General features: G+C 34.2%; 1 protein-coding gene across 1 annotated transcript in view; it reads left to right on the forward strand.

Moving 5' to 3' along the window:
- The window catches only part of PCDH15 (protocadherin related 15), a 416,523-nt gene that overhangs the window by 69,751 nt on the left and 319,730 nt on the right, over window positions 1-27,042 (forward strand). The window contains exon 5 of the mRNA XM_089897353.1: window positions 17,715-17,823. Within this exon, the coding sequence (XP_089753479.1) occupies window positions 17,715-17,823 (109 nt within the window). The remainder of the gene's footprint in view (window positions 1-17,714; window positions 17,824-27,042) is intronic.

Here is a 27,042-nt window from a genome sequence, read left to right on the forward strand (position 1 = left end):
CTATAATTAATTTTTACAGTTAATCTAATATATAATAATCTGGTATTCATTGTATTTTAAAATATTATTTTATTCTTCAGTATTTGTTTAAAAGTGTATTGTGATTTTATATTATTTATAAACATCAGTACTCTCACTATGTAAGTAATGATTCTTCAAAATAAAGTTCATGGTTTCTTTCTTTCCTACGATCTCCCTTACTTCTAGTGGCATAAAATGAGCAGCCATGCCCTGACACTATCATAAAAAACTCCATCTTAATCTTTACAGTTCTTAGGAAAGTTTTTTTTTTATTTTAGTCTAGATTAAAGTCATTTATATTTTATACAGAAGGAATCATCATTTCCATTTCCTTGGTCTCTCTTCTGGAAGGACTGAGACTTTTTTGTTGTTAAGTTCATTACCCCTTGGCCCAGGGATTTCTGAAAGTGGTAAAGAGTTTACAAGAAAGCAACACAGAGAATGAGTTTCTAGAACTAAATTGAGTCTATATCCTACAGAGTTCTCTAGGTTTCAGGAAACACCCAAAGAAGAATCAATATATAGCAATGTCCTTGTCCATATCACTTTGGCTTATTTAAATGGCCCACCACAGTAGTGGAAAATCATAAGGATTACAATTAAACATTGCTGAAATTTACTCAGGGACTGCTCCATGCTGCTGCCTCTCTGCAGGCTTTCTACTGCTTCTCATCTCCTCTCTGTCTCTATCTCATTTGACTTTGTGTGACCACTACTCTCCCGATATAGCCTAGTTGAAATTGGTTACACTCACTACACACTTACTTTGATTTGACTCTCCTATACCATCCATGATAATTTCTTCTCATCTCCTTATGCTGCCACCACAAACAAGGTACATTCTGATTCTGATCCCTTTCAGGTCTCTCAGGACACAGCTCCAGCTAAATCTTAGGCAACCTCTGATAGGGCCAAGCAGAAGAATTCAATACATTGGCAAGAGGGTCAATGTTGAAAGTAATTTTCTTTCCAGAGCTGTGGCCTATTTTGTCAAGGCCTATTAAAAAGCCGTGCAATTTGTTATTTTCTAAAAGTGAAACTTTTAGTCCTCCTGCAGCATTCCATTATGGTGAAGATTACTTTTAAGTAATTCTAGGTCACTGTTTCCTCAAATGCTGAAGTTGTATAATTTTTCAAGAAGGTTTTCTATAATACATACATTTTATAAGATTGAAAGTGAATAAGAAAGCTTTAAAGAATACATGGCAAAAGAAAGTGTCATTTTAATTTGCTCATGTTAGAGCGCACACATTTCTTATTTCAAGTCGAAATAAGAAACACAAATGCTAAATAGAAAATAAAAAAGGTTTTAGTTTTATATCAAGATTTTGTATTGTGAGCTTTAGCATTAAAATTAGTGTTTCGTAATAGTATTTGCTAGACAAGATTTTTGGAGAAGTATGGCTATCAGAGTTATTGAAAAATATTGTCCCTATTGAGAGTTTATTCATACTGGTTATTATTTTATTCTTTATTTCTTATTATCAAGTTATTTTATTTTGTTAGAAAAAATTAAGTGCATAAACAGGTGTTTCAAAAATAGATTTAAGGAGATACCTTTTTACACAAAGGTTGTTTTTATGTAGTGAGCTCAGCACTTAGCTCCACTGTATTTCTAGCTTTGCCCCTAAGCCAGTGTTATGATGTCATTCTGCTTGACCTTGAGCAGTTATTTATATTTATGGTTAGTGTGGGATTTTTCCTCAGTTGAAACTGTCACTCGACCCATTTTGGCGGAAGAAATAGTAAATGTTTCGGTTCACAGTCTCTCAATTCTAAGTGGATTATTACTATAATAGTAGCCACTATTTCTTTTCCTGATCTATTATTTTTGGTGAATTTCATTCTGTAGCAAAAATAGTGTATCTTCGCTTCCTTGGCTGTCCATATTTTCCTACTTCATCAGCAAAACAAATAAATTCTGCTTTCAAACAAGAGCAACACATCAATCTAATTCACTCTTTGACCTTCAGATTCCCCTTGGCTATACAGGATTTGTTGTATCTAAGCAACCACATCTCTAGTTTTTCATCACTGGCAGAAATGGCTCTGGAATATTGGGTGAAAATCAGACCACAGGAGGATGTCCCCCAAAAAAAGAAAAGAATCATTGAGAGATTGTGAATTTACCAGTTTACCAATTATCCTTTACATGTGAAACATCTGAGATTGTTTTCATCTCTAGGCTCTGAACAGATGCCATCTAATAGGTCAGTTCTGGGCCAGGCCTCATGCACAGAACTATGCATATAGAAGCCGTTTTCAACACCTTTTAATTGATTATCTGTACATATAAAATGGGCAAATATAAATTTCTTCCATGTGATGTTAGTTTCACAAGTATGTTTCTTGAAAACAGATGTTTCCATTGTATGACTTTATTTGAAACCAGTGGCTAAACATATTTATATGACATCTTACTCTAGCTCCATTGATTTACTGGAATATACTGAAAGAATATCTGTATAAACTCCTATACATATAAAAACAAATTTCTTATTTTAGGAAATAAATCTATGATGTTTTTAACAAACTAAATATCAAAAAATATCATACATGTCCTAATAGTAGCAGGTTTTTTATTTTTAGCTCCTCATTTGACGTACTTTTCCCAATTGAGTATTTCTATATTTCTGAAAAATAAACAAAAGGAGGTAATATCTTCCACAAGTTCTATCTTCTTTAGGGAGCCGTATTTTACTGTTGGATATGTGCATTTAATATCCTTTAACCTCTCTGTAAAAATATTGGCTAATTTGCTGTATATCACACTGCTTCTGTGAAACTCAAATAAAATAAAATATATGATAGGCTGTAACACTCTGCAAAAATAAGTAATATTCACATTCCTTAGGTTCACAGATATCACCAACCTCTGCCTTCTGAATAATTTAGTAGAAAGTTCCACACAGTATGCACTGCTTTTAATTGTTAGGTGTACTGTATAGTAACTGATCTTGTCTTACAGTTATATTTTAAGCTCCTTAACAAGAAAAGCCTTATTTTTTTCACTCAAAAAATATTCAGTTCATTAGTTATAGATAGGTACATTCTATCTATCTATCATCTATCTATCTCTCTATCATCAGAAAGAGAGTGAGGGCGAGAGTGAGAGGGGGGAGAGACAGAGAGAGAGAGAAGAGAGAGAGACAGAGAGAAACAGAGAGAGAGAGAGAGACAGAGAGAGAGAGAGAGAGAGAGGGAGGGAGGGAGGGAGAGGGAATGAGAGAGACTTTTATTTCAAGACAGTGTTTTCAGTACTAGACAGAAAATTAAAAGTTCAATAAATAATTTCAGGCACTGATACATAATATGGTAAATGCAATGTATAGTGAGTAATATGAATGCAAATGAATGAAGGGGTTTTGTTAGCTAGAGTGGTCAGGGGAAGGCTTCCCTGAGGAAGGGGCATTCGAGTTGAGACCTGAGTCATGAGATGGAAGGCTAAAGAAATAGCAAATGTAAAAAAACTGGAAACAGAACAGTTTGCCACATTTTTATAAGAGAAATAAAAAATGTGGAAAACTCAGATCTAACTTACTGCTTCAGGAACTTTTTAGTTTCAGTACTCTCCTTCCTTGTACTTTTATGGATGATTGAGTGGCATTAATTCTTGTGGTTTATATGCACTTATATTAATTATATCTGTCAGAGAAACAGCTCATGTCATGTGAATAAATCGAAGGAATTTAATACAGGGAGCTAGTTACAAATGGATTGGAAGTGAAACAGGGGAGGGGGAAGCAGCTCAGAATAGAGCATTAGCAGGAAGCTTAACATGAATCATTCTCCCTCTGTGTTCAATCTTGAATTCTACAATTTTCTCTTGAACATCTGTTCATGCTATATACTGCGAGAAATACCAGAATGAACAAGCCATAGTACTTGTGCTCTAGAATCTGAGTCTAGTATGAGAAATAAAACATGTACAAGTGATCTGAAACTGGCAACAGCTGTCCTATGAGTTTTCAAAGGAATAAAGGGTCAATTCCAACTGGAGTTTCAGGAATAAACTGAAGGTGTCATTTAAGCAGAACCTGGCACTACTTTGATATTGAGAGCTCATGTTGGGAACAGCATGAATAAAGGGGTGAATCTGGGGAAATGTAGGTGGTTTACAGTGAATGATAAGTATTTTAGTTTGACTAGAGTATTATGTAATGGAAGTAGTGGGAAATAGGATGGAAAGGTAGTAAATTGTAGCCAAATCTTGGAAAACTTTTAAATCCTATCCTTCAGAATATAGACTTCAGGAATTGAGCCATGGGTTGCAAACCATGACCCACAGACCAAATCTGGACAGATGTTTGTTTTCGTTAGGCTCATGAGAAAGGAATGGTTTTTACAGATAAACATTTGCAATCTATTTGATGATGGAGAACACAAACTTTAAGCTCCAATTAAGCAAAACCTTATCTTCCCCCTAAAAAGAATTCCATTCTCCTCCTTAGTAGACCTATATTACTAAAAGTACTCTTATTATTATATATTGAATTTTGTCAATAAAAAATTTTGTAGAAAAATCAGAAGAATAAAGCCAGATGTGCTCAAGTTCAGGGACTGAGAAATACAGTAGTGGGAAGTGTGGTCGGACAGGTACGCGAGGACCAGAAACGGTGGCCTTACCCACATAATGCTGGAAAATCAAAGAGCTCCAAAAAGCAAGGCTTTAGAGTCAGATTTTGATTCCAACTATACCACTTGTCAAGGCTTTCGACAGATTTTATAACAGTGGTGTTCTGACAATTAAATATATAGAATCAGGCACAAGTAGAATATCAATAAATTTTATTCTACTTCCCATCTTTTTTACTTTCTTTCAGTATGTAACTGCAGGTTAATTGATTAGTATAAGCTATATCAAATATTTTCTAAGTAGACAAAGCTGACCATCTGATTCCCCTTTTCTTAAAAAAAGTACTTCATTATTAATTTCCTTGTTCTTTATTACATCATTGTTGGATAGTGCAAATGCGTTTCCGTTTGAAACTCCACTTTTTCCCCATATTTAATTACCAGGCTACTTGTAGTTGTGCTTGTTCATTAGTTAACTGAATTCAGTTGAAACATAACATATACATTCAGTTAAGTTGAATGTGTCTGTGAATGTCTTACACTACCTTTCTACTAGTTTGAATACTTTACTTTTGACTGGTATTTTTGGGTGTAAACTTAGCAATAGGATTCTGAAAGTGGGCTGCCCAGTTGTTCAGATTTTGTTATTTAGAAACATTTTATCACAAGTGTACAATCATAGTTTTCAACAATAGGAATCAAAAGAACAACTAAGGATGTCCTAAGTCATGAGAGTTGGCCAGTACAATGTAGGCTCAAATGTAATATAAGGAGTTGTCTCAGTAAAGTTACAAAGGAAGTAACATGCAGTTGCTACATCCATTAAGACATTGCCCATCTCTCTTTTTTAGAGTATGGAGAAAGAAATACAGGTCTGGAAGTGGGGAAAATTGTCAGAAAGGGTTAGAAGAGTACAAAATTTTTTGCATATATCTTTATTGTACATAAAAATTTCCTGAGGAGCTTTTTCAAAATGCAGATTACCTAAAGCTGTCCTCACACATCATGATTATATTTGTTTTCTGAGGTCATACCCAACAACTGTGATTTTTCTTTTAATCAAACACTTCTTATGCAAGTGTGATGGTATCACACTTTGAAAAATTTCAATAGTAGGAAATAAGTACATCCTACGTGGAAGACATACTTGCTACCAAAGCAGGAATGGGAGAGAAAAAACTATTACGTTGAACTTCTGAAGCAAAATTGAAAACTTTAGTGAATGCTTCCAGAGACCCAGTGGGCAAATATCAAGAAGGCCATTTGGAAAAGATTTATGAATCATCTATCAGTGCCCTGCAGGCATCAGCATCCAGAGTTATCAACAGCTCCCGTGTTGTGGTTTAAAGTAGTAGTCTTTATTGCAAGGACAAAATAGAAGTCTGAAAACAGGCCCAGGTCATACTTTTTCAAACATTAAAACTAAATGTTTCAGTTTGTGCTTCCACAAAAAGAGCCAAATTCTTCCGGAGTCCTTCAGTATGCTGAGGATTTAAAGGTCAGCAATGGTTTAGTTTGGGGGGAAGTTCCCATTCTGTTTGTGAGTCAGACAGTATCTGTGGGAGTTGGGTAAGAGCACATGGGAAATCATGCTCTAGGCTGTTCTTATACATGTTGTGCCAAGTGTCATATACTATTCAGTGAGGCAAACATAACCCCATCAGGCCTATCTATCAAAAGATGAACATTTATAAAGCATTAGAAACTTTCTTTTTTTTAAGAACCTTATTGTACTAGTGTATTCTGGTGTACATTTCCATTTTAGTGTTCTTTTATACATTTTCTATTTGTCAAGAGGAGACTTGCATAGCTTTACAAGTTCTTCTCCTTGCCGGTTAAGTCATGCAGAATAAACTTGGGGTGAGACGGTGGGTATTTTTGTTAACAAGAGATGCTTCTTTTTCTTCACCCAACTTTCAATAACAAGAAACAGATCGAAAGTTTAAGGTATTTTGTTTTCCAAATCAACATCAAGTAGTATAAGTTCAGTCTTTTCAATGCCTGGGATATTTTTATATAGATAGATAGATACTGGATATCCAAAATTACTAATTTATATTATCCATTTTATTAATTTCAGGAATGTTTGTACAAAGCAAAATGAAATGTGGGTATAATTACTGCTAGTATACATTTCATAAACTTATACACCAATGGATTCTATGTTTAACAATTTCAATATATCAGATTAAATATAACTGGAAAATACCATTAACATCTTTTTCTCTAGCTAGTATTAAATGTCTGTATGGTCTATTAAATTAAAAATACAGTATTTCATATCTAAAATCCAGGTTAAGAAGCACTAAAACAATATTTTTCAAACCAGTTATGAAAAGGAAAATTTATTTATATTATTTAACTTGAAACATAATTTAATTATGCATATTTTAATATAAAGATGGTAAAGTGACAAAATTATTTCAATAAATATATATAAAATCAAGCCACTAACCACTAATACTTCTTCATTGGTCCAGATTTACAAGACAACAAAAATAATTCATTAATATTTCTGTTTTTAATTAATAAAATATTTATTGATGTTCTTGAGAACATTTGACAATAGCTCATAGAAAAGAATATTTAGGGCTCAAATGTCTAACTAATGCTGTAAATTATTATACTTAATAATAAATGTTCTACAGAAAATATATCCATCTTCTTAGAAACATCTGATTATGAAATTCTTTTTGATTGAAATCTGAGTTTCCATTACAACTTCAAATTCACAATAGCATCTTTAACAGTAGAATTTGAAAACAAGGGGAATAAACACAGAAGTTAAATGCTGCTATATATCATTGTTCATATTTGTGGCAAAGTTCAGAAATGATTCTATCAATGACACTGTAAAAATGCTATTACTTCATACATCAGAAGAGTGTATGTTGTGGAACAATTATTATATGGTGTGTACTGTGCATTATATATTATAGAATTATCAAACAATAAAGGGGTTGATTCTCTGCTGCCACAAAATTCTAACAATTCGCAGTGTTCACAAATCATCTACAATGTGCCAGTCAATATGCTTAGTGAAATTTATTATTATTATTACTAGTAGTAGTAGTATATTAATATGCTGACTGTAAAGGCTACATTGTGTTAGTTTAGTATTATAAGACATATTCAAAAAGATGCAGGAAAATGCAATAATTATTTTCATATTCTTATATAAAGGTCTAATCGATATCTAAAAATTAATATAAAAACACTAAATTAATTCCACTTAATTTAAAAAAAATTTTTTTTCTAGCTCTGAATTATGAATTTAAAATTCATTTTTCTCCAGTAAACCCAACCCCCAATAAAATTTATCACCAGTCACTTTTTTCCTAAGGTTTGTCTCTTTCCTTGGATTTTCCTATTAGATTTATTTTGCTGTAATTATTTTACTCCCAGAATTCTTTCAATAGCCAAACACTTAGTTTTCTCATTGAGTAAATGGTACTTGAGTATCTGCAATGTGGAAGACACAAATTAAGGCACTAACAATGAAAGAAATAGTAATGGTCCTTCTCTTAGAGGTATTATATTCTACATCAGGAAGAAATCCTGATGCATAAACAATAAGACATTTAAAAACTAATATTTATTTAATGTTAGCCTGGGACAGTCACTAAAAGGACAGCAAAAGTTACTTTCTTTTTTAAGCCGAGAGAAGGTCTAAGATTAAATTGATATGACATTAATTGACATAATTTGATGTAAATTAATGTTACTATTATACACTTAGAAGGCTGAATTTCAGAAAGAGTAAGTATTCATGTCACATTTTGCACCACAGTTTCAGACATTGGTCTTTCTAGCTTTGATGGCAGCATGCTTTCCTCTGGACTGCACTGCTCTGTAATGCATGATGAACTAGGAAGGTGAGAGTTCCAAGCAATAGTCTATGGCAGGTTAAAACTGTAGTCATGATGACAGTGAGGAAAGAACAATTACATTTCTATATGGAAAGTTAGAGAAGAAGGCTTTCTCTCAAAGTGTCAGACTTATTCACAGGTGAAAACAAAGTTTTTTCTAACACCTCTTTATCTTTTCATTTTCCTGCTCATAAACCTATAGTAGGAAGGTCTGGATTGAAATGGCAGGTAGCTTTGGTTTATCTTTGCCCATGGCCATACTGAAATACTTATAGAGACATAAAAAGAAATGAAAAGTGGCATCAACACTGGAAGCAAGGACTCTAAGTCAGATTTGTGCCAGGATGACTATAAGACTGCTACTGTCTTGAAAGAGAGAGTGAAAAAAACTACAGACAGGGATAAAAATAGAGATTCAGGTTCCCACCACAGAAATATGGGAACTTTACAGTCACAAAGGCATCAATCAATCAATACACTGGTTCAAAGACGTGTGAATCCCATGAAAGATTCTGCAACATTAGAGGAGAAGAATAGTTTATATTCAAGATAAAATGAAAAAAGTTATTAAGAAGAGGTATTAGAAGTTATTTAAGTTATTACAAGTTATTTATTTAAAAGTTTGGATTTCAGATGAAACTTAATAAAGAATGAAATATATAAAACATGAGATTAAAGGTGAAATAAAGATACTGATAGAGAAGAGAACAGAACTGAAATAATAAAACTAAAGAAATTAAAGACAAAATATACAGCTGAAGATGCAGAAAACAAAATATGTAATATTGTTAATAACATAATACCTAATACTTATTTAAAACTTGCTGGGAGGATTGTGATAGGTATTTTACAAGCATTTCTTCAGTTAATTATCAAACCTCATAGTAAAAGATGTAATATTACTCTATTTTATAAGCCAATACAGGGTGAAGCTCACAGAAGCTAGCTAAATTGAGAGGCAAGACTCAGTCTGTATTTTCCTAGTTAATAAAAAAATACTCTAACCATCTTACAGTACTCTTCATTATGTTTGAGAAATCTTCCAGACTACAGAGGAATTAACAAGGAGAATAAGAAAATAAAGATCAGGTGCCCAAATAAAAATATAATCAATTTGTGTTGATAAAAAAACCAGGTAAAGTAAGCAAGTACAATAACAAAGATACAGTAGAAATAAAGAAAAAAAAACCTCCAGGATTTTATTAAGTATCCATGTTTGCAGATTGAAAGTTTACAAAGCATGAAATGCAGTTAAGATACCATGGAGACATTGTGGGTTTGGTTCCATAACAAAACATATATCATAATAAAGCGAGTTGCATGAATTTTTTGGTTTTCCGGTTCATTTACAAGTTATGTTTACACTATACTGTAGTCTATTAAATGTGCAATAGTATTGTGTCTACAAAAACAGTGTACATACCTTAATTAAAAAATACTTTATTGCTAACCAGTGCTAACCGTTATCTGACGTTTCAGGGAGTTGTAATCTTTTTGCTGGTAGAAAGCCTCGCCTTGATGTTGATGGCTGCTGACTGACTGGGTGGTAGTTCCTGAAGGTTAGGGTGACTGTCACAATTTTTAATAATAAGACAAGAGTGAAGTTTGCTGCATCGATTGACTCTTCCTTTCAGGAACTATTTCTCTGTAGCAAGCAACGTCATTTGATAGCATTTTAACCACAGTAGAACTTCTTTCAAAATTGGAGCCAATCCTCTCAAACACTGCTGCTGTTTTTCAACTAATTTATGTAACATTCTAAATCCTTTGTTGTTATTTCAACAGTCTTCACACCATCTTCACCAGGAGTAGATTCCATCTTAAGAAACCACTTCCTTTGCTTATCCATAAGAAGCAACTCCTCATTTGTTGTAGCTGGTTTATCTTCTATCCAGACCACTAAAACTTTCTCCATATCAGCAATAAGGCTGTTTTGCTTTCTTATCATTTGTGTGTTCACTGGATTAGCACTTTTAATTTCCTTCAAGAACTTTTCCTTTGCATTCACAGCATGGCTAACTGTCTGAAGAAGGCTTGCTTTCATCCTGTCTTGGCTTTCCACCCTCACTAAGTATAATCATTTCTAGCTTTTGTTTTAAAGTGAGAGACTACTACTCTTCCTTTCACTTGAACACTTAGAAACCATGTAGGGTTATTAGCTGGCCTAATTTCAACAATGTTGTGTCTCAGAGACTTGGGAGGCCCAAGGTGAGGGAGAAAGATGGGAGAACAGCCAGTTGTGGAGTGGTCAGAACACACATGACATTTATTAAGTTTGCCATCTGTTATAGGGGCACAGTTCCTGGTGCTTCAAAACAATTGTAATAGTAACCTCAAAGATCACTGATTGCAGATCACTGTAACAAACATAATGATGACAAAAATGTCTGAAATACTGTGAGAATTACCAGAGTGTGACACAGAGACACAAAGTGAACAAATGCTTTTGGAAAAATGGTGCATGCTGATAGACTTGCTTGACACAGGGTTGCTACAAACTTTCAATTTGTAAAAAATGCAGTATCTGTGAAATACAGTAAAGCAAAGTGCAGTAAAATTTGATAGCCTTTACTCAGAAAATTCTGGTATATTATTTTATTTCCAGATAAAAGCAAATTTCTACAAGACCAATGATGAAAAAAACATAAAGGAACCACATATTAGGTAGAGCTCAGATTTCTGCTCCATAGAAACAAAACTGGAAGACAATGGAGGAAAGTTTGTAAATAGAGGAAAAGTTTGTGAAATAGAGAACCTAATATTTGGTCAAATTTTCATTCAGGTATAAACCCATTTACATTCTCATATATACAAGTACTCATATTTTCTTACTGAAAAAAACATTCAAGGACATATTTCAGTTGACTGTTGAATAAAAATAAAGAATTTAAAAATAAGTAAATCATGATATAAATATTTAGACATGAGTGTTAAAACCAATAAAACAGAATCTAAACCAAGAAAACTTTAATTAATTTAATATTTACAAATATATATACACATATGTACGTATATATATTGTAACTGAATGCAGGAATATAAAATAATTCTTAAAGGAAATGTAACATGAAAAAAATTATAGTGTAGTTCTCAATTCTCAAATTTCATTAACAGGAGCAGCAATTTTGTGTGTGTGTGTGTGTGTGTGTGTGTTTGGGACTGGGAAGAAGATTCGTGACAAATTTGAGACATTAACCAATGCCATTAGATGGCATTTTCTTGTTTGGCATTTTATCATCTTTGTCTCCATCAATTTTGTTGCTACTTTTCTGTAAATCTAGATTATTTGGAGCCTAATTCCTTATTTTAAATCACTGTGTGTCTTTCCAATATCTAGTTTTCACATGCACACACACACACACACACACACACAATTTTAAACCTCATCAACCTTATATAATAGAGGAACTGTCAATTTCTATTTTAAATCATTAAAGACATGGATAAATTAAGATATTAAAGCAGTGTAATAGAATATGAGAGAAACATAGGATCAATAGGTTTTCGAAGGTGATTAAATGTTATACAGATGTCTATTTAAGACACAGAAAAGGGGGAAAGCAAAGAGTTTTTAAAACTGGTTTCACTTCTGTTAAAAAAAAAATAGGTTAAAATTCCAGCCACAGTTTGGTGAATATTGTCTTTACTATTCAGATGTCTTGATAGACTGAAGAATTAAATTTAAAATGTTGAAACCATAATAACTGAAAGTAAATACAATTCAGCATTTATATGACTTTCAGAGGATGAAAGACTATCTAAGCAGAAATCAAAAAGGGAAAAAGGGATATATTTCAATACATAAAAACGCCAAGCTTCTAGATCTCAAAAACAAATAATATTAAAAGGGAAACAACATACTGAAAATATTTTTAAGACTGATGACAAAGTGTTGATTTTTGTGCTATTCACATATGCCATGGAAGTAAAATTTTAAAATACCAAATTTAAAAAAGAAAATAGACAAGGTAAATGAACAGAAGAAACACAGATAAATACATCAAATAAATTATGCTATCAATCAAAGAAATTTAACTTTATATTTATTAACAGTATTTCAGATATATATCACCCTCAGTATCGACAAGTATGTGCTGTTATAAACACACACTACTGAGGAGGAACTCATTGCAATCTTTCTGGAAAGCCATCTGGCAATTTGTCTGAAAGAGTTCAACATGCTCTCATTTCTTGATCCAGAAGTTCCACATCCAGGAGTTTAACCTAGGAATATAATTAAAGACACAGCGCAGTAATGAATACATTATAAGTGTTATTAAACAATATAAACATCCTAAATGTACAACTGGGCTTCCCTGGTGGCGCAGTGGTTGAGAGTCCGCCTGCTGATGCAGGGGACACGGGTTCGTTCCCCGGTCCGGGAAGATCCCACATGCCGCGGAGCGGCTGGGCCCGTGAGCCATGGCCGCTGAGCCTGCGCGTCCGGAGCCTGTGCTACGCAACGGGAGAGGCTACGACAGTGAGAGGCCCGTGTACCGCAAAAAAAAAAAAGTACAACTAACATTATAACATTAGTGGAGGTTGCACGTTACTGCAAATTGTTTTTTTGAAAAGCAGATGCATTGACTTAGAACAGTGGTTATAATATGTGAGGTAAAAATAATCAACAAAATTTATATATGCAAAGTGGTGAAATATCACTGTGTAAACAGACAGGTAGATAGATGATACATAGAAGATAAATACCGATAGAAAATACCTCAAAATATTAACAGTGGCTATTACTGGGTTGTACAATTTTAAATATTTTTTCTTTTTGTCATTTTGTACCTACAAGACACTCTAGGATGATTTTTTTCATCAGAATGATAAAAATACACTTGCTAATCACCTGTAGAAGTTTTCCATTGCCAACTATATGAAAATTAAACTGCACTGTTTATAAAGGCACTTTAATGACTCTCCTCAAAATAGCCCTAGATTATCTATCTATCTATCTGTCTATCGTCAATTGTGTGTGTGTTTTTAATATTTATTTATTTCTTGGCTGCATTGGGTCTTTGTTGCTGCACGGGGGCTTTCTCTAGTTGCAGCGAGTGGGGGCTACTCTTTGTTGCGGTGCTCGGGTTTCTCATTTTGGTGGCTTCTCTTGTTGCAGAGCACGGGCTCTAGGCACGCGGGCTCAGTAGTCATGGCTCTCGGGCTCAGTAGTCATGGCTCGCGGGCTCTAGAGTGCAGGCTCCGTAGTTGTGGCGCACGGGCTTGGTTGCTCCATGGCACCTGGGGGTCTTCCTGGACCAGGGCTCAAACCCGTGTCCCCTGGATTGTCAGGCAGACTCTTAATCACTGCACCACCAGGGAAGCCCCCTGTGTGTGTATGTGTGTGTGTGTGTATGTTTTTTTTGTTGTTGTGGTGGTACGCGGGCCTCTCACTCTTGTGGCTTCTCCCGTTGCGGAGCACAGTCTCCGGACGCGCAGGCTCAGCGGCCATGGCTCACGGGCCCAGCCGCTCCGCGGCATGTGGGATCCTCCTGCACTAGGGCATGAACCCGTGTCCCCTGCATCGGCAGGCGGACTCTCAACCACTGCACCACCAGGGAAGCCTGTGTGTATATGTTTTTAAACTCCCTATCCAACCTCTATCAAATGCAGGAATATTTTTTATCTTTATTAATTTCACCTTTGATATATGAATCAAAATTTGCTTTATTTAAGCTACACGTGTTTGAATATCTCTGATTCTTGTTATTATTATTATTATTTTTTTGCGGTACGCGGGCCTCTCACTGCTGTGGCCTCTCCCGTTGCGGAGCACAGGCTCCGGACGCACAGGCTCAGCAGCCATGGCCCACGGGCCCAGCCGCTCCGCGGCATGTGGGATCCTCGGCAGGCGGACTCTCAACCACTGCGCCACCAGGGGAGCCCCTGATTCTTGTTATTTTGACTAATTCACTCATAATACTTGATCATATGAGTTTTCTACCAGAGCTCTTTTTAATATTTATTGATAAATTTCTTTATAAATTTTTTTTCTAAATTGTGTTCATGTAATTTGAGTCCCCATCCTCATGACTGTGAGCTCCTTCATAGTTCCAGAACTATTACCTATTTTTTAACACTACTTGAACAATTAGTGGAGTTCTTTGCACACAGCAAGTGCTTGATACATTTATATAACTCATCAGAATATTTATAAATCAAAGAGTTATCACAAATTTCTTTAATCAAAGGGTGGGGAATGAGTTTTTAAATTGGATATGAAACTGTAATGTGTCTGAGTCTACAGAAAAGGAATATCACTGAAGCTTCCTTTTAATAAAGTAAAATGAAATGTTCATTTTAAGTGAACATTCAACTCCCTGATACACTATTTAAAATTGTGTTTAAGTATAATCATTAAATAATATGCTTTGCAGGTTTTACATCCAAATCTCTGTTTAAAATTAAATAGCAATGATAGATAGTCCCCCTTCATTCCCTGAAACATTTGATCAATTTTGTAATCCTAAATAAAACCTTCAAGATTCATGTTAGTGTCATGTTTTCAGGAAAATATGCAAGATCTGGTTTCAAATAAGCTTCCAGCTTGAAATTAAAATTTTCCATCTCTTTTTCTGCTTATAGTTTGGAGGCAAGTTTAATGTCAATATTACACAATTAAAAATAATATTAATTTTGATAATACTAATAATTTCCATATATTAAGTATGACGCTTACTGTTTTACATACATTCTTTGATGAATCCTCACATTAATTATTGAATGTAGTTATTATTAATCTCACTTTGAAAATTAGGATTCAAACTCTGAGGAATTAAATAGCTTATTGAAAACTTACTAGCAAGGTTGGTATGTTTTGTTGTAGGATACAGACGTTCACCGCTCAATCTACTGGAATATTTATGAGACTACTTACTTTTGGCCACCCAAAAGGCCATCTCAATGAAAAGCTCTGAGCCCATATCTGTGCATTTTGATCCACTTCCATGGCCACATTATTTTTCCCTCCAGTTGGGTGCAATAACTTTGTGAGCACAAAGATCTGGGAGTTATAAAAAAGATACTTATCAAATGTCAGTGTGTGTATTTGGATGTCCCACAGGAACCCAGAGAGAAAGGCAAGGATCCATGGGTCAAGAATACTCTAAATAATCTGGAGCTGAGAAGCCGTTTATTCAACAGTTCTTGAGTGTCTGTGTGCCCCATACGTTTCTGGTGCTACAGATATAAATCATCCTTACCCCTGCTCTCAAGAAAGTTATAGGCACGGAAACTCAGATGTACAGTCAGCAAGAATGTTCAATAAATTTTGATATGGATGAGCACAATAGTCTCTGTATAGATGTAGATAAGGGAAAATTATCAACTGTTCCTCAGGTGGTCAGATTATGTGTGCAGGTAGAGGAAATCGCCAAGTATAAATGAAAAGAGAAAGGAATGTATAGGACTATGTTAAAATTAGGAACTTTTCTTCAGTGAGACAATATTAATAGGGTCTAAATGTAAGGCAGAGTGGTATATGTTTAAAACCAAAAAAAAAAGGTGACCAAAAAAAAAGCCTTATATATCAAGGTCAAATATGCAATTGAAAGGATATTTAAATGCACATTTTGGATACAACAGTCAGTCACAATTTGTAAGGTAAAAAATATACCTGAAAATTTTTCAGATACATATTGGAATACATGGAAATAATAAAACAAGAGTATTTTTTGTTAGTTCCTTGAGGTGTTTTTGTTTGTTTGAATATGTGCATAAAGTTCCAGTGATCAGGCAGAAACTGATGTGATTTTCATGAGCCATGGCTGTATGAGTATTTCACATGTGTGCTCTTTGCTCCCCCATTTTAAGGATGAAAATTATCAAAGCAAAGACGTACTGTATAGCACAGAGAAATATACTCATTTTTGTAATAACCTATAAAAGAATCTGAAAAAAAAATAGATCTGTATGTGTGTATAACTGAATCACTTTGCTGTACACCTGAAACTAATACAACATTGTAAATCAACTATACTTCAGTAAAAAATAAATTTTAAAAATTAAAAAAAAGAAAATTATCAATACTGTTTGGAAGGTTTTGAAAAGAACCAGACATCATATATTTTGTAGTATATAAGCTTCAAAGATATATGTGACTGTTCCACTTGTGTTTCTTCTATGATCACATAAAAAGTTGAAAGTGATCAGCTTGACCCATGCCACCTATCCTAATACTACATTTCTAAAGTGTTCACAAAGGAAAAATATTTCAAAATGTATGGCACTTTTTCAAACAATTTGATATTTTTGCCACTTGAAAAAAGCAAAACTAATCAAAGAAAAATAGAAATGGTAGTTTGGCCTCTTAAGAATATATGTTAAGTATATATGTGTCTAAATAAGAGTATTTTGAACGTGTTAGATTTGTTTTTCCTTTCTCTGTTAGTTAACATACAGAAGGAGACAGGAATCTGGCTAAATATTTTCAAAAGCTTCTGGGAAATAGTATACTTACGATATAACATGAGATGAGAATAACAATGTCCACAAATTGACATTGACCAATTGTTATTGACAATTGTGCAGCAAATTTTCTTTCATGTAGTCTAAATCTTATTTTTTTTGTTAAAGGGAGATTATACTAGATTCTAAATATCAAATGTATATTAAGTGGGTTTTTAAAAAGATACTGAAAAAGAGAAGTTTCTAAGTGTAAACAACACATAAAATGCAATGAAAGTAATTTAATAATTGATAAGTTCAATTATTTAGGTATTAAATTATATAGTTTGCTAAAATTTCAAATCACTTAATTATCAGTGCTAGAATATATTTACAGTTGATGGTGAAGTTTTTACTATTTTAACGTAACTGTTCTCTTTCTAAATGCTATAAAATTATTCGATTAAAATACAGACCACAAATCCAAGCAATGATGAGTCCAGTATTATATATAGAGAAGGGCAGATATTAGAATCAGTTAAAATTAAGAATTATAATAATTGAAGATAATATGCCAGAGATACAAGTCATTCTGAGCTCAGTTTACCTTTCTAGGGTTGTCTCTGAATATATTTGTTTTTATTTTTTCCACAATAACAGGCAAGGCCACTCTTGGAGATTATTATAATGTCTGTCCTTTCTTCAGATTCAAAATTAACTCGTCTATGGTGTTCAACTACAAATCTTGAAATCTGAGTCTAACTGCTGGCTCAGGTGTTACCTAGCTGTCCAGACTACAATATCTGCGTGTCAATTCTTTCTGAGGTAATGAAGCTGAACTAAACTCTCTGACTTTTTTTCCAGGAAGAATTGAACCCCATCATTGTTACCCCACCGATCGAAGCCATTGATCAGGACCGGAATATTCAGCCGCCATCAGATAGGCCAGGCATCCTCTATTCCATCCTTGTTGGTTTGTATCTGCTAACATTTTGCACTCTCAGTTATAGCTCTAGAATCATGTAGGGAAAAAAAATGTTTCAAATTAAAAAAACTTTAATAACAAAGATTTTCTTTTTAGAAATTATTTTTTAGAAATTTTATTGAAATTATTTTTTATGTAAAACTAAATTTAAAAATAACCATTTAAAAATAACCATTTTTCTTCTTTAGCATTAGTCTCAGTGAAATTTGTAGAACAACAAGTAGAAACACTTTTACTGAGGAAGCAAAACAACTTCAAAAGTAGGATTTAATCCACCTATTGGTAGTTTCCTCTGTATCACCTCATAAAGAATTCTCTAAGAAAAAATTGAAAATGAATCGAAAAACTTACACTGTTTGCTCTACTAGTACTTTGTCATTGGTTGGATACCATTACATAATTCTAAAAATATGTGACTTAAATTTAAGAGCTATCGGAGCCAAAAAGAAAGAGAAAGATCGTGTTACCCCAAGGAAACATTATACCCTTGGTTAATTTTTCCTTGAACAATTTCACAGAAGCCATTTTAATCCATTCTTGTGTATATCTGCCAATTGTACCAAAAGCAAAAATGAGAATCTGATCATGTCACTCTTCTTAAATTGCTTTTGCTAAAATATGGATGTTGCTGCTTTGCATGATTTATAGTCTCCAGAGAGACAGATATATGTAAAACAGACCATACGTCTCTTAATGAAGAAGGTCACTTGTGAAGTATGCTTGAAAATAACTATTCAATGGAATTTAACTTTACCCTTAACCCCTTCCCACCCCATGTACACATATATAACAACACAACCACCTAGAGACGTTAGACAGATTTCAAAATATGATGCTATATCCTACTTAGAAATGCTGTCTGTAAAGAAAACTTAAGTAATTCTGTTTCAAGCCTTTGGTGTCTAGAACTACATATGTATTATAAGTCAGTTGTATAGATTAGACGATTAAACTTTTTAAAAGCGCTTATAAACATAAACAGAAGTCTCTTTTAAGTCTGTAGGGGGTTTGGTATACATAAAAGGAAATAGTTATTGTTTATTTTATTAACTGAGGGCTTGACAATATGTCAATTACTATGCTAGATGCTATAGATACAAAGATGAGGGATAAATGTTCTAGGTTAGGGAGGGGTAGAGTCTATGGATAGAAACATGCCAAAAGATAAATTAAAATACATGGTTTTAAGTATACAAATAAAGTATGAGCCACATATCATGTGGTCTCATGGGAGTAAAGTACTAAGGATTTCTAAGAAAATTGCTTAGACAGAGTTATTTTAGCAGAAAGAGAGGGGTTTTCAAGTATAAAATGGGATAAAAATTATTTAGATAGTTGATGCAGCCTGTGCAAAGTCCGAAGCATTACATTTAAAGATAGTCTTGGGGAACCGTGTTACTCAGAATGGGATAGTATCCACTGATATTCATGTTTCTTTCACTTTAAAACACTTAATCTCTTTGAATAAATGAGTGCTTACTCTGTTGAGCAAGACAGATTCCTCACTTTGTAGCACTGGTTTTTGGGCAGCAGAAACAAGCAATAAACAATGTGGTAAATAAATGTATTTATTATACAAAATAAATGGTAGTGCTATGAGAAAAGTCGAGCTGATGAATGGGATTGGAGATACAGAAGGGGTGTTGCAGTATTAAATAGGATTGATCAAGATATGTCTCATTGAAAAGGTGAGATTTGAGTAAAATCCTATAGAACTTGAAGGAGTTAACCATGTTGATATCTGGGAAAAGAGTTTCTAGGCAGAGATAAAAGCAGGAGTTTGCCTGGTGAGTTTCAGAAACATCAGTGAGGCCAGTAGCACTGGAGAGGAGTCAGTGAGGGAGAAGTAGAAGAAAGAGGGTATGAGAAATAAGGGCGACCAGAAAATATAGTCTTGTATACTACTGAGCTTTGTTGGCTTTTACTCTGAGTGAAACGTGGAACCAATGCAGGAATTAGAACAGAAAAATGACGTAATGACGTTAAGTTTCATCAACCTCCAACAATAGGATAATGGATAGTACTACACAATATTTATAACCTCTATCATTAACTTTGCTTTCACAGCTAAGTTAAATAAATTGATATATTTTCATAGTATGTACATTTCTAAAAGGCAGAGAGGACATTGTAAGTGTTGAGAGCATAGCCTCTGGAATTGTACTATCCATGTTTAAATCCTGACTTCAACCCTTACTATTCATATAATGTTAGGCGAGTTACTTAATCTCTCTGTCTCAGATTGTTCCTCTTTAAAATAGACCTTTGACAAAGGGATTGATCAAAATAGACTTTTCTATAAAAGTGTTTTGAGCATTTGATCTAATTCATGTAAATATTAGTGCCTGGAAAAAAGCACTCGATGAATGTTAGTTGATGTTGTTATTACCATTAGGAAGAAAAATAAAGTATGTTTCCTAAGTCATGCAAAACTGTTAAGAATAGAAGCACAAACCCTTTCCCTCTGCCACAAGACAGGGTTCCCATGGCTCTGATTTTACCTATTTTTCCAGAACTCTTAGTTTCCCTTATGTCCATCCATATAATTCTGAATGTATGTGTTCTTCAGAGCTTGTTTTCCCAGTTGCTAGGTGGCAAGCTCTTCTACTTTCACACATTGTTGATAGTCGGTTTACTAGACTTGAGGATGTGGATGCTGATGTGTGTAAAAAGGTTATCCAGCGACTATTGCCAACCCCTTCACTGGTCCTACCATCATTATTATCAATGGGGGAATTACTGCCACTGCTGTTGATTACCCACAGTAGCCTGAGCCAATTCTATGTCATCTTAATAGAGAATATCAACAAAAAGATAGAAATTATGAAAAGGAAACAAATTTTGGAGTTGAAAAGTATAACAACTGAAATTAAAAATTCACTAGCAGGGCTCAATGAAGATTCAAGCAGGAAGAAGAAAGAATGAGCAAACTTGAAGAGAGGTCAATTGGATTACCAAATCTGAGAAGATGAAAGAGAAAAAGAATGAAGAAATGCAAAGAGAGCTTCAGAGACCTAAAAAATACCATTCTGTGGACCAATTTATGCATAACAGGAGTCCCAGAAGGAGAGAACAGAAAGGGGCAGAAAGAATATAGGAATAAGTAATGATCAAAAACTAAATTTGAGGAAAACAATCTATACCTCCAAGAAGCTAATTGAACTCCCCAAGAGGATAGACCTACAATAAATCCACGCTTAGACACATCCCAATCAAACTGTCAAATGACACAGACAAAAAATAATTCAAAAGTAACAAAAAAGAGGCGACTTTATAATAGAAATTGATTCTCAATAAAATTATAACCTGACTTCTCATCAGGAAACATGGATACTGGAATACATTAGTATGACATGTTCAGCGAACTGAAAGAAAAAAAAATGTTCATTAATAGTTCTAAATACAGCAAATATAGCCTTCAAAAATAAATGAGAAATTAAGATATTCCCAGATAATCTGAGAATTTATCAGTAACACACCTTTGCTACAAGAAATACTGAAGGATAGAGACCTAAGGCTGAAATGAAAGCACAATAGAAAGTATCTCAGTTCTACATGAAGAAATAAAGAACACTGGTAAAAATAACTACATAGTTAAGTATAAAAGACATTATATATATATATACACACACACACACACACACACATGCTAGTAATTCTTCTTTCTCTTATTTGATTTAAAGAAAATATCATAAATCGATAATTATACATCTATATTGATGGACAAAGTAGAAACATGTAAATTGTGATAATAACAGCAAAGAGCAAAGGTAAAATAGAGTTATACAGGAGTAAAATTTTTATCTACTATTGAAGTTAAGTTGCTATTAGTCCAAATTAGATTGCCATAAATTAAGACATCAATCTTAATTCCCAGCATAGCCACTAGGAGAATAGTTTAACAATTTAATTGTTTACATAATTTGAAGATTTATAGTAAAGCACAAAACAAAGGAATTTAAACAGTACACATGAAAAATAAAGCAGTAATGGAACAATAGAGGAACAAAAAGGGCATAAGATATATAGAAGACAGCAAAATGGCAGAGGTAAATACCATCTTTTTAGTAATCACAATCAATGTAAATGGATTCGATGTTCTAATTAAAAGATTCAGATTGGCACAATACTAAAAAGAGAAAAAGAAAAACATGATCTTACTACATGCTATCTATAAGAAACACATTTTATTTATTTTTTTAACATCTTTATTGGGGTATAATTGCTTTACAATGGTGTGTTAGTTTTTGCTTTATAACAAAGTGAATCAGTTATACATATACATATGTTCCCATATCTCTTCCCTCTTGCGTCTCCCTCCCTCCCACCCTTCCTATCCCACCCCTCCAGGCGGTCACAAAGCACCGAGCCGATATCCCTGTGCCATGCGGCTGCTTCCCACTAGCTATCTACCTTACGTTTGTTAGTGTATATATGTCCATGACTCTCTTTCGCCCTGTCACAGCTCACCCTTTCCCCTCCCCATACCCTCAAGTACGTTCTCCAGTAGGTCTGTGTCTTTATTCCTGTCTTACCCCTAGGTTCTTCATGACATTTTTTTTTCTTAAATTCCATATATATGTATTAGCATACAGTATTTGTCTTTTTCTTTCTGACTTACTTCACTCTGTATGACAGACTCTAGGTCTATCCACCTCATTACAAATAGCTCAATTTCGTTTCTTTTTATGGCTGAGTAATATTCCATTGTATATATGTGCCACATCTTCTTTATCCATTCATCCAATGATGGGCACTTAGGTTGTTTCCATCTCCGGGCTATTGTAAATAGAGCTGCAATGAACATTTTGGTACATGACTCTTTTTGAATTTTGGTTTTCTCAGGGTATATGCCCAGTAGTGGGATTGCTGGGTCATATGGTAGTTCTATTTGTAGTTTTTCAAGGAACCTCCATACTGTTCTCCATAGTGGCTGAACCAATTCACATTCCCACCAGCAGTGCAAGAGTGTTCCCTTTTCTCCACACCTTCTCCAGCATTATTGTTTCTAGATTTTTTGATGATGGCCATTCTGACTGGTGTGAGATGATATCTCATTGTAGTTTTGATTTGCATTTCTCTAATGATTAATGATGTTGAGCATTCTTTCATGTGTTTGTTGGCAGTCTGTATATCTTCTTTGGGGAAATGTCTATTCAGGTCTTCTGCCCATTTTTGGATTGGGTTGTTTGTTTTTTTGATACTGAGCTGCATGAGCTGCTTGTAAATCTTGGAGATTAATCCTTTGTCAGTTGCTTCATTTGCAAATATTTTCTCCCATTCTGAGGGTTGTCTTTTGGTCTTGTTTATGGTTTCCTTTGCTGTGCAAAAGCTTTGAAGTTTCATTAGGCCCCATTTGTTTATTTTTATTTCCATTTCTCTAGGAGGTGGGTCAGAAAGGATCTTGCTGTGATTTATGTCATATAGTGTTCTGCCTATGTTTTCCTCTAAGAGTTTGATAGTTTCTGGCCTTACATTTAGGTCTTTAATCCATTTTGAGCTTGTTTTTGTGTATGGTGTTAGGGAGTGATCTAATCTCATACTTTTACATGTATCTGTCCAGTTTTACCAGCACCACTTATTGAAGAGGCTGTCCTTTCTCCACTGTACTTTCCTGCCTCCTTTATCAAAGATAAGGTGACCATATGTCCGTGGGTTTATCTCTGGGCTTTCTATCCTGTTCCATTGATCTATCTTTCTGTTTCTGTGCCAGTACCATACTGTCTTGATTACTGTAGCTTTGTACTATAGTCCAAAGTCTGGGAACCTGATTCCTCCAGCTCCATTTTTCGTTCTCAAGATTGCTTTGGCTATTCGGGGTCTTTTGTGTTTCCATACAAATTGCGAAATTTTTTCTTCTAGTTCTGTGAAAAATGCCAGTGGTAGTTTGATAGGGATTGCATTGAACCTGTAGATTGCTTTGGGTAGTAGAGTCATTTTCACAATGTTGATTCTTCCAGTCCAAGAACATGGTATATCTCTCCATCTATTTGTATCATCTTTAATTTCTTTCATCAGTGTCTTATAATTTTCTGCATACAGGTCTTTTGTCTCCTTAGGTAGGTTTATTCCTAGATATTTTATTCTTTTTTTTGCAATGGTAAATGGGAGTGTTTTCTTGATTTCACTTTCAGATTTTTCATCTTTAGTGTATAGGAATGCCAGAGATTTCTGTGCATTAATTTTGTATACTGCTACTTTTCCAAATCATTGATTAGCTCGAGTAGTTTTCTGGTAGTATCTTTAGGATTCTCTATGTATAGTATCATGTCATCTGCAAACAGTGACAGCTTTACTTCTTCTTTTCCGATTTGGATTCCTTTTATTTCCTTTTCTTCTCTGATTGCTGTGGCTAAAACTTCCAAAACTATGTTGAATAAGAGTGGTGAGAGTGAGCAACCTTGTCTTGTTCCTGATCTTAGTGGAAATGCTTTCAGTTTTTCACCATTGAGGATGATGTTGGCTGCGGGTTTGTCATATATGGCCTTTATTATGTTGAGGAAAGTTCCCTCTATACCTACTTTCTGCAGAGCTTTTATCATAAATGGGTGTTGAATTTTGTGAAAGCTTTCTCTGCATCTATTGAGATGATCGTATGGTTTTTTCCTTCAATTTGTTAATATGGTGTATCACGTTGATTAATTTGCATATATTGAAGAATCCTTGCATTCCTGGAATAAACCCCACTTGATCATGGTGTATGATCCGTTTAATGTGCTGTTGGATTCTGTTTGCTAGTATTTTGTTGAGGATTTTTGCATCTATGTTCATCAGTGATATTGGCCTGTAGTTTTCTTTCTTTGTGACATCCTTGTCTGGTTTTGGTATCAGGGTGATGGTGGCCTTGTAGAATGAGTTTGGGAGTGTTCCTCCCTCTGCTATATTTTGGAAGTGTTTGAGAAGGATAGGTGTTAGGTCTTCTCTAAATGTTTGATAGAATTTGCCTGTGAAGCCATCTGGTCCTGGGCTTTTGTTTGTTGGAAGATTTTTAATCACAGTTTCAATTTCAGTGCTTGTGATTAGTCTATTCATATTTTCTATTTCTTCCTGATTCAGTCTCGCCAGGTTGTGCATTTCTAAGAATTTGACCACTTCTTCCAGGTTGTCCATTTTATTGGCGTAGAGTTGCTTGTAGTAATCTCTCATGATCTTTTGTATTTCTGCAGTGTCAGTTGTTACTTCTCCTTTTTCATTTCTAATTCTATTGATTTGAGTCATCTCCCTGTTTTTCTTGATGAGTCTGGCTAATGGTTTATCAATTTTGTTTATCTTCTCAAAGAACTAGCTTTTAGTTTTATTGATCTTTGCTATTGTTTTCTTCATTTCTTTTTCATTTATTTCTGATCTGATTTTTATGATTTCTTTCCTTCTGCTAACTTTGGGGTTTTTTGTTCTTCTTTCTCTAATTGCTTGAGGTGCAAGGGTAGGTTGTTTATTCGAGATGTTTCCTATTTCTTAAGGTAGCATTGTATTGCTATAAACTTCCCTCTTAGAACTGCTTTTGCTGCATCCCATAGATTTTGGGTCGTTGTGTCTCCATTGTCATTTGTTTCTAGGTATTTTTTAATTTCCTCTTTGATTTCTTCAGTGATCACTTCATTATTAAGTAGTGTATTGTTTAGCCTGCATGTGTTTGTATTTTTTACAGATCTTTTCCTGTAATTGATATCTAGTCTCATAGCATTGTGGTCGGAAAAGATACTTGGTACAATTTCAATTTTCTTAAATTTATCAAGGCTTGATTTGTGACCCAAGATATGATCTATCCTGGAGAATGTTCCATGAGCACTTGAGAAAAATGTGTATTCTGTTGTTTTTGGATGGAATGTCCTATAAATATCAATTAAGTCCATCTTGTTTAATGTATCATTTAAAGCTTGTGTTTCCTTATTTATTTTCATTTTGGATGATCTGTCCATTGGTGAAAGTGGGGTGTTAAAGCCCCCTACTGTGAGTGTGTTACTGTCGGTTTCCCCTTTTGTGGCTGTTAGTATTTGCCTTATATATTGAGGTGCTCCTATGTTGGGTGCATAAATATTTATAATTGTTACATCTTCTTCTTGGATCAATCCCTTGATCATTATGTAGTGTCCTTCTTTGTGTCTTCTAATATTCTTTATTTTAATATCTATTTTGTCTGATATGAGAATTGCTACTTCAGTTTTCTTTTTGTTTCAATTTGCATGAAATATCTTTTTCCATCCCCTTACTTTCAGTCTGTATGTGTCTCTAGGTCTGAAGTGGGTCTCTTGTAGACAGCAAATATATGGGTCTTGTTTTTGTATCCATTCAGCCAATCTATGTCTTTTGGTGGGAGTATTTAGTCCATTTACATTTAAGGTAATTATTGATATGTATGTTCCTATTCCCATTTTCTTAATTGTTTTGGGTTCGTTATTGTAGGTCTTTTCCTTCTCTTGTGTTTCTTGCCTAGAGAAGTTCCTTTAGCATTTGTTGTAGAGCTGGTTTGGTGGTGTGAACTCTCTCAGCTTTTGCTTGTCTGTAAAGGTTTTAATTTGTCCATCAAATCTGAATGAAATCCTTGCTGGGTAGAGTAATCTTGGTTGCAGTTTTTTCTCCTTCATCACTTTAAATATGTCCTGCCAGTCCCTTCTGACTTACAGAGTTTCAGCTGTTAACCGTATGGGGATTCCCTTGTGTGTTATTTGTTGTTTTTCCCTTGCTGCTTTAATATGTTTTCTTTGTATTTAATTTTTGATAGTTTGATTAGTATGTGTCTTGGCGTATTTCTCCTTGGATTTATCCTGTGTGGGACTCTCTGTGCTTCCTGGACTTGATTAACTATTTCCTTTCGCATATTAGGGAAGTTTTCAACTATAATCTCTTCAAATATTTTCTCAGTTCCTTTCTTTTTCTCTTCTCCTTCTGGAACCCTATAATTCGAATATTGGTGCATTTAATGTTGTCCCAGAGGTCTCTGAGACTGTCCTCAGTTCTTTTCACTCTTTTTTCTTTATTCTGCTCTGCAGTAATTATTTCCACTATTTTATCTTCCAGGTCACTTATCCGTTCTTCTGCCTCAGTTATTCTGCTATTGATCCCATCTAGAGTATTTTTCATTTCATTTATTGTGTTGTTCATCGTTGTTTGTTTCATCTTTAGTTCTTCTAGGTCCTTGTTAAATGTTTCTTGCATTTTGTCTATTCTGTTTCCAAGATTTTGGATCATCTTTACTATCATTATTCT

This window comes from Delphinapterus leucas, chromosome 16, assembly GCF_059928025.1.
Source record: "Delphinapterus leucas isolate spDelLeu-1000000601 "Yukka" chromosome 16, BTC_Dleu_Yukka2, whole genome shotgun sequence".
Taxonomy (NCBI): domain Eukaryota; kingdom Metazoa; phylum Chordata; class Mammalia; order Artiodactyla; family Monodontidae; genus Delphinapterus; species Delphinapterus leucas.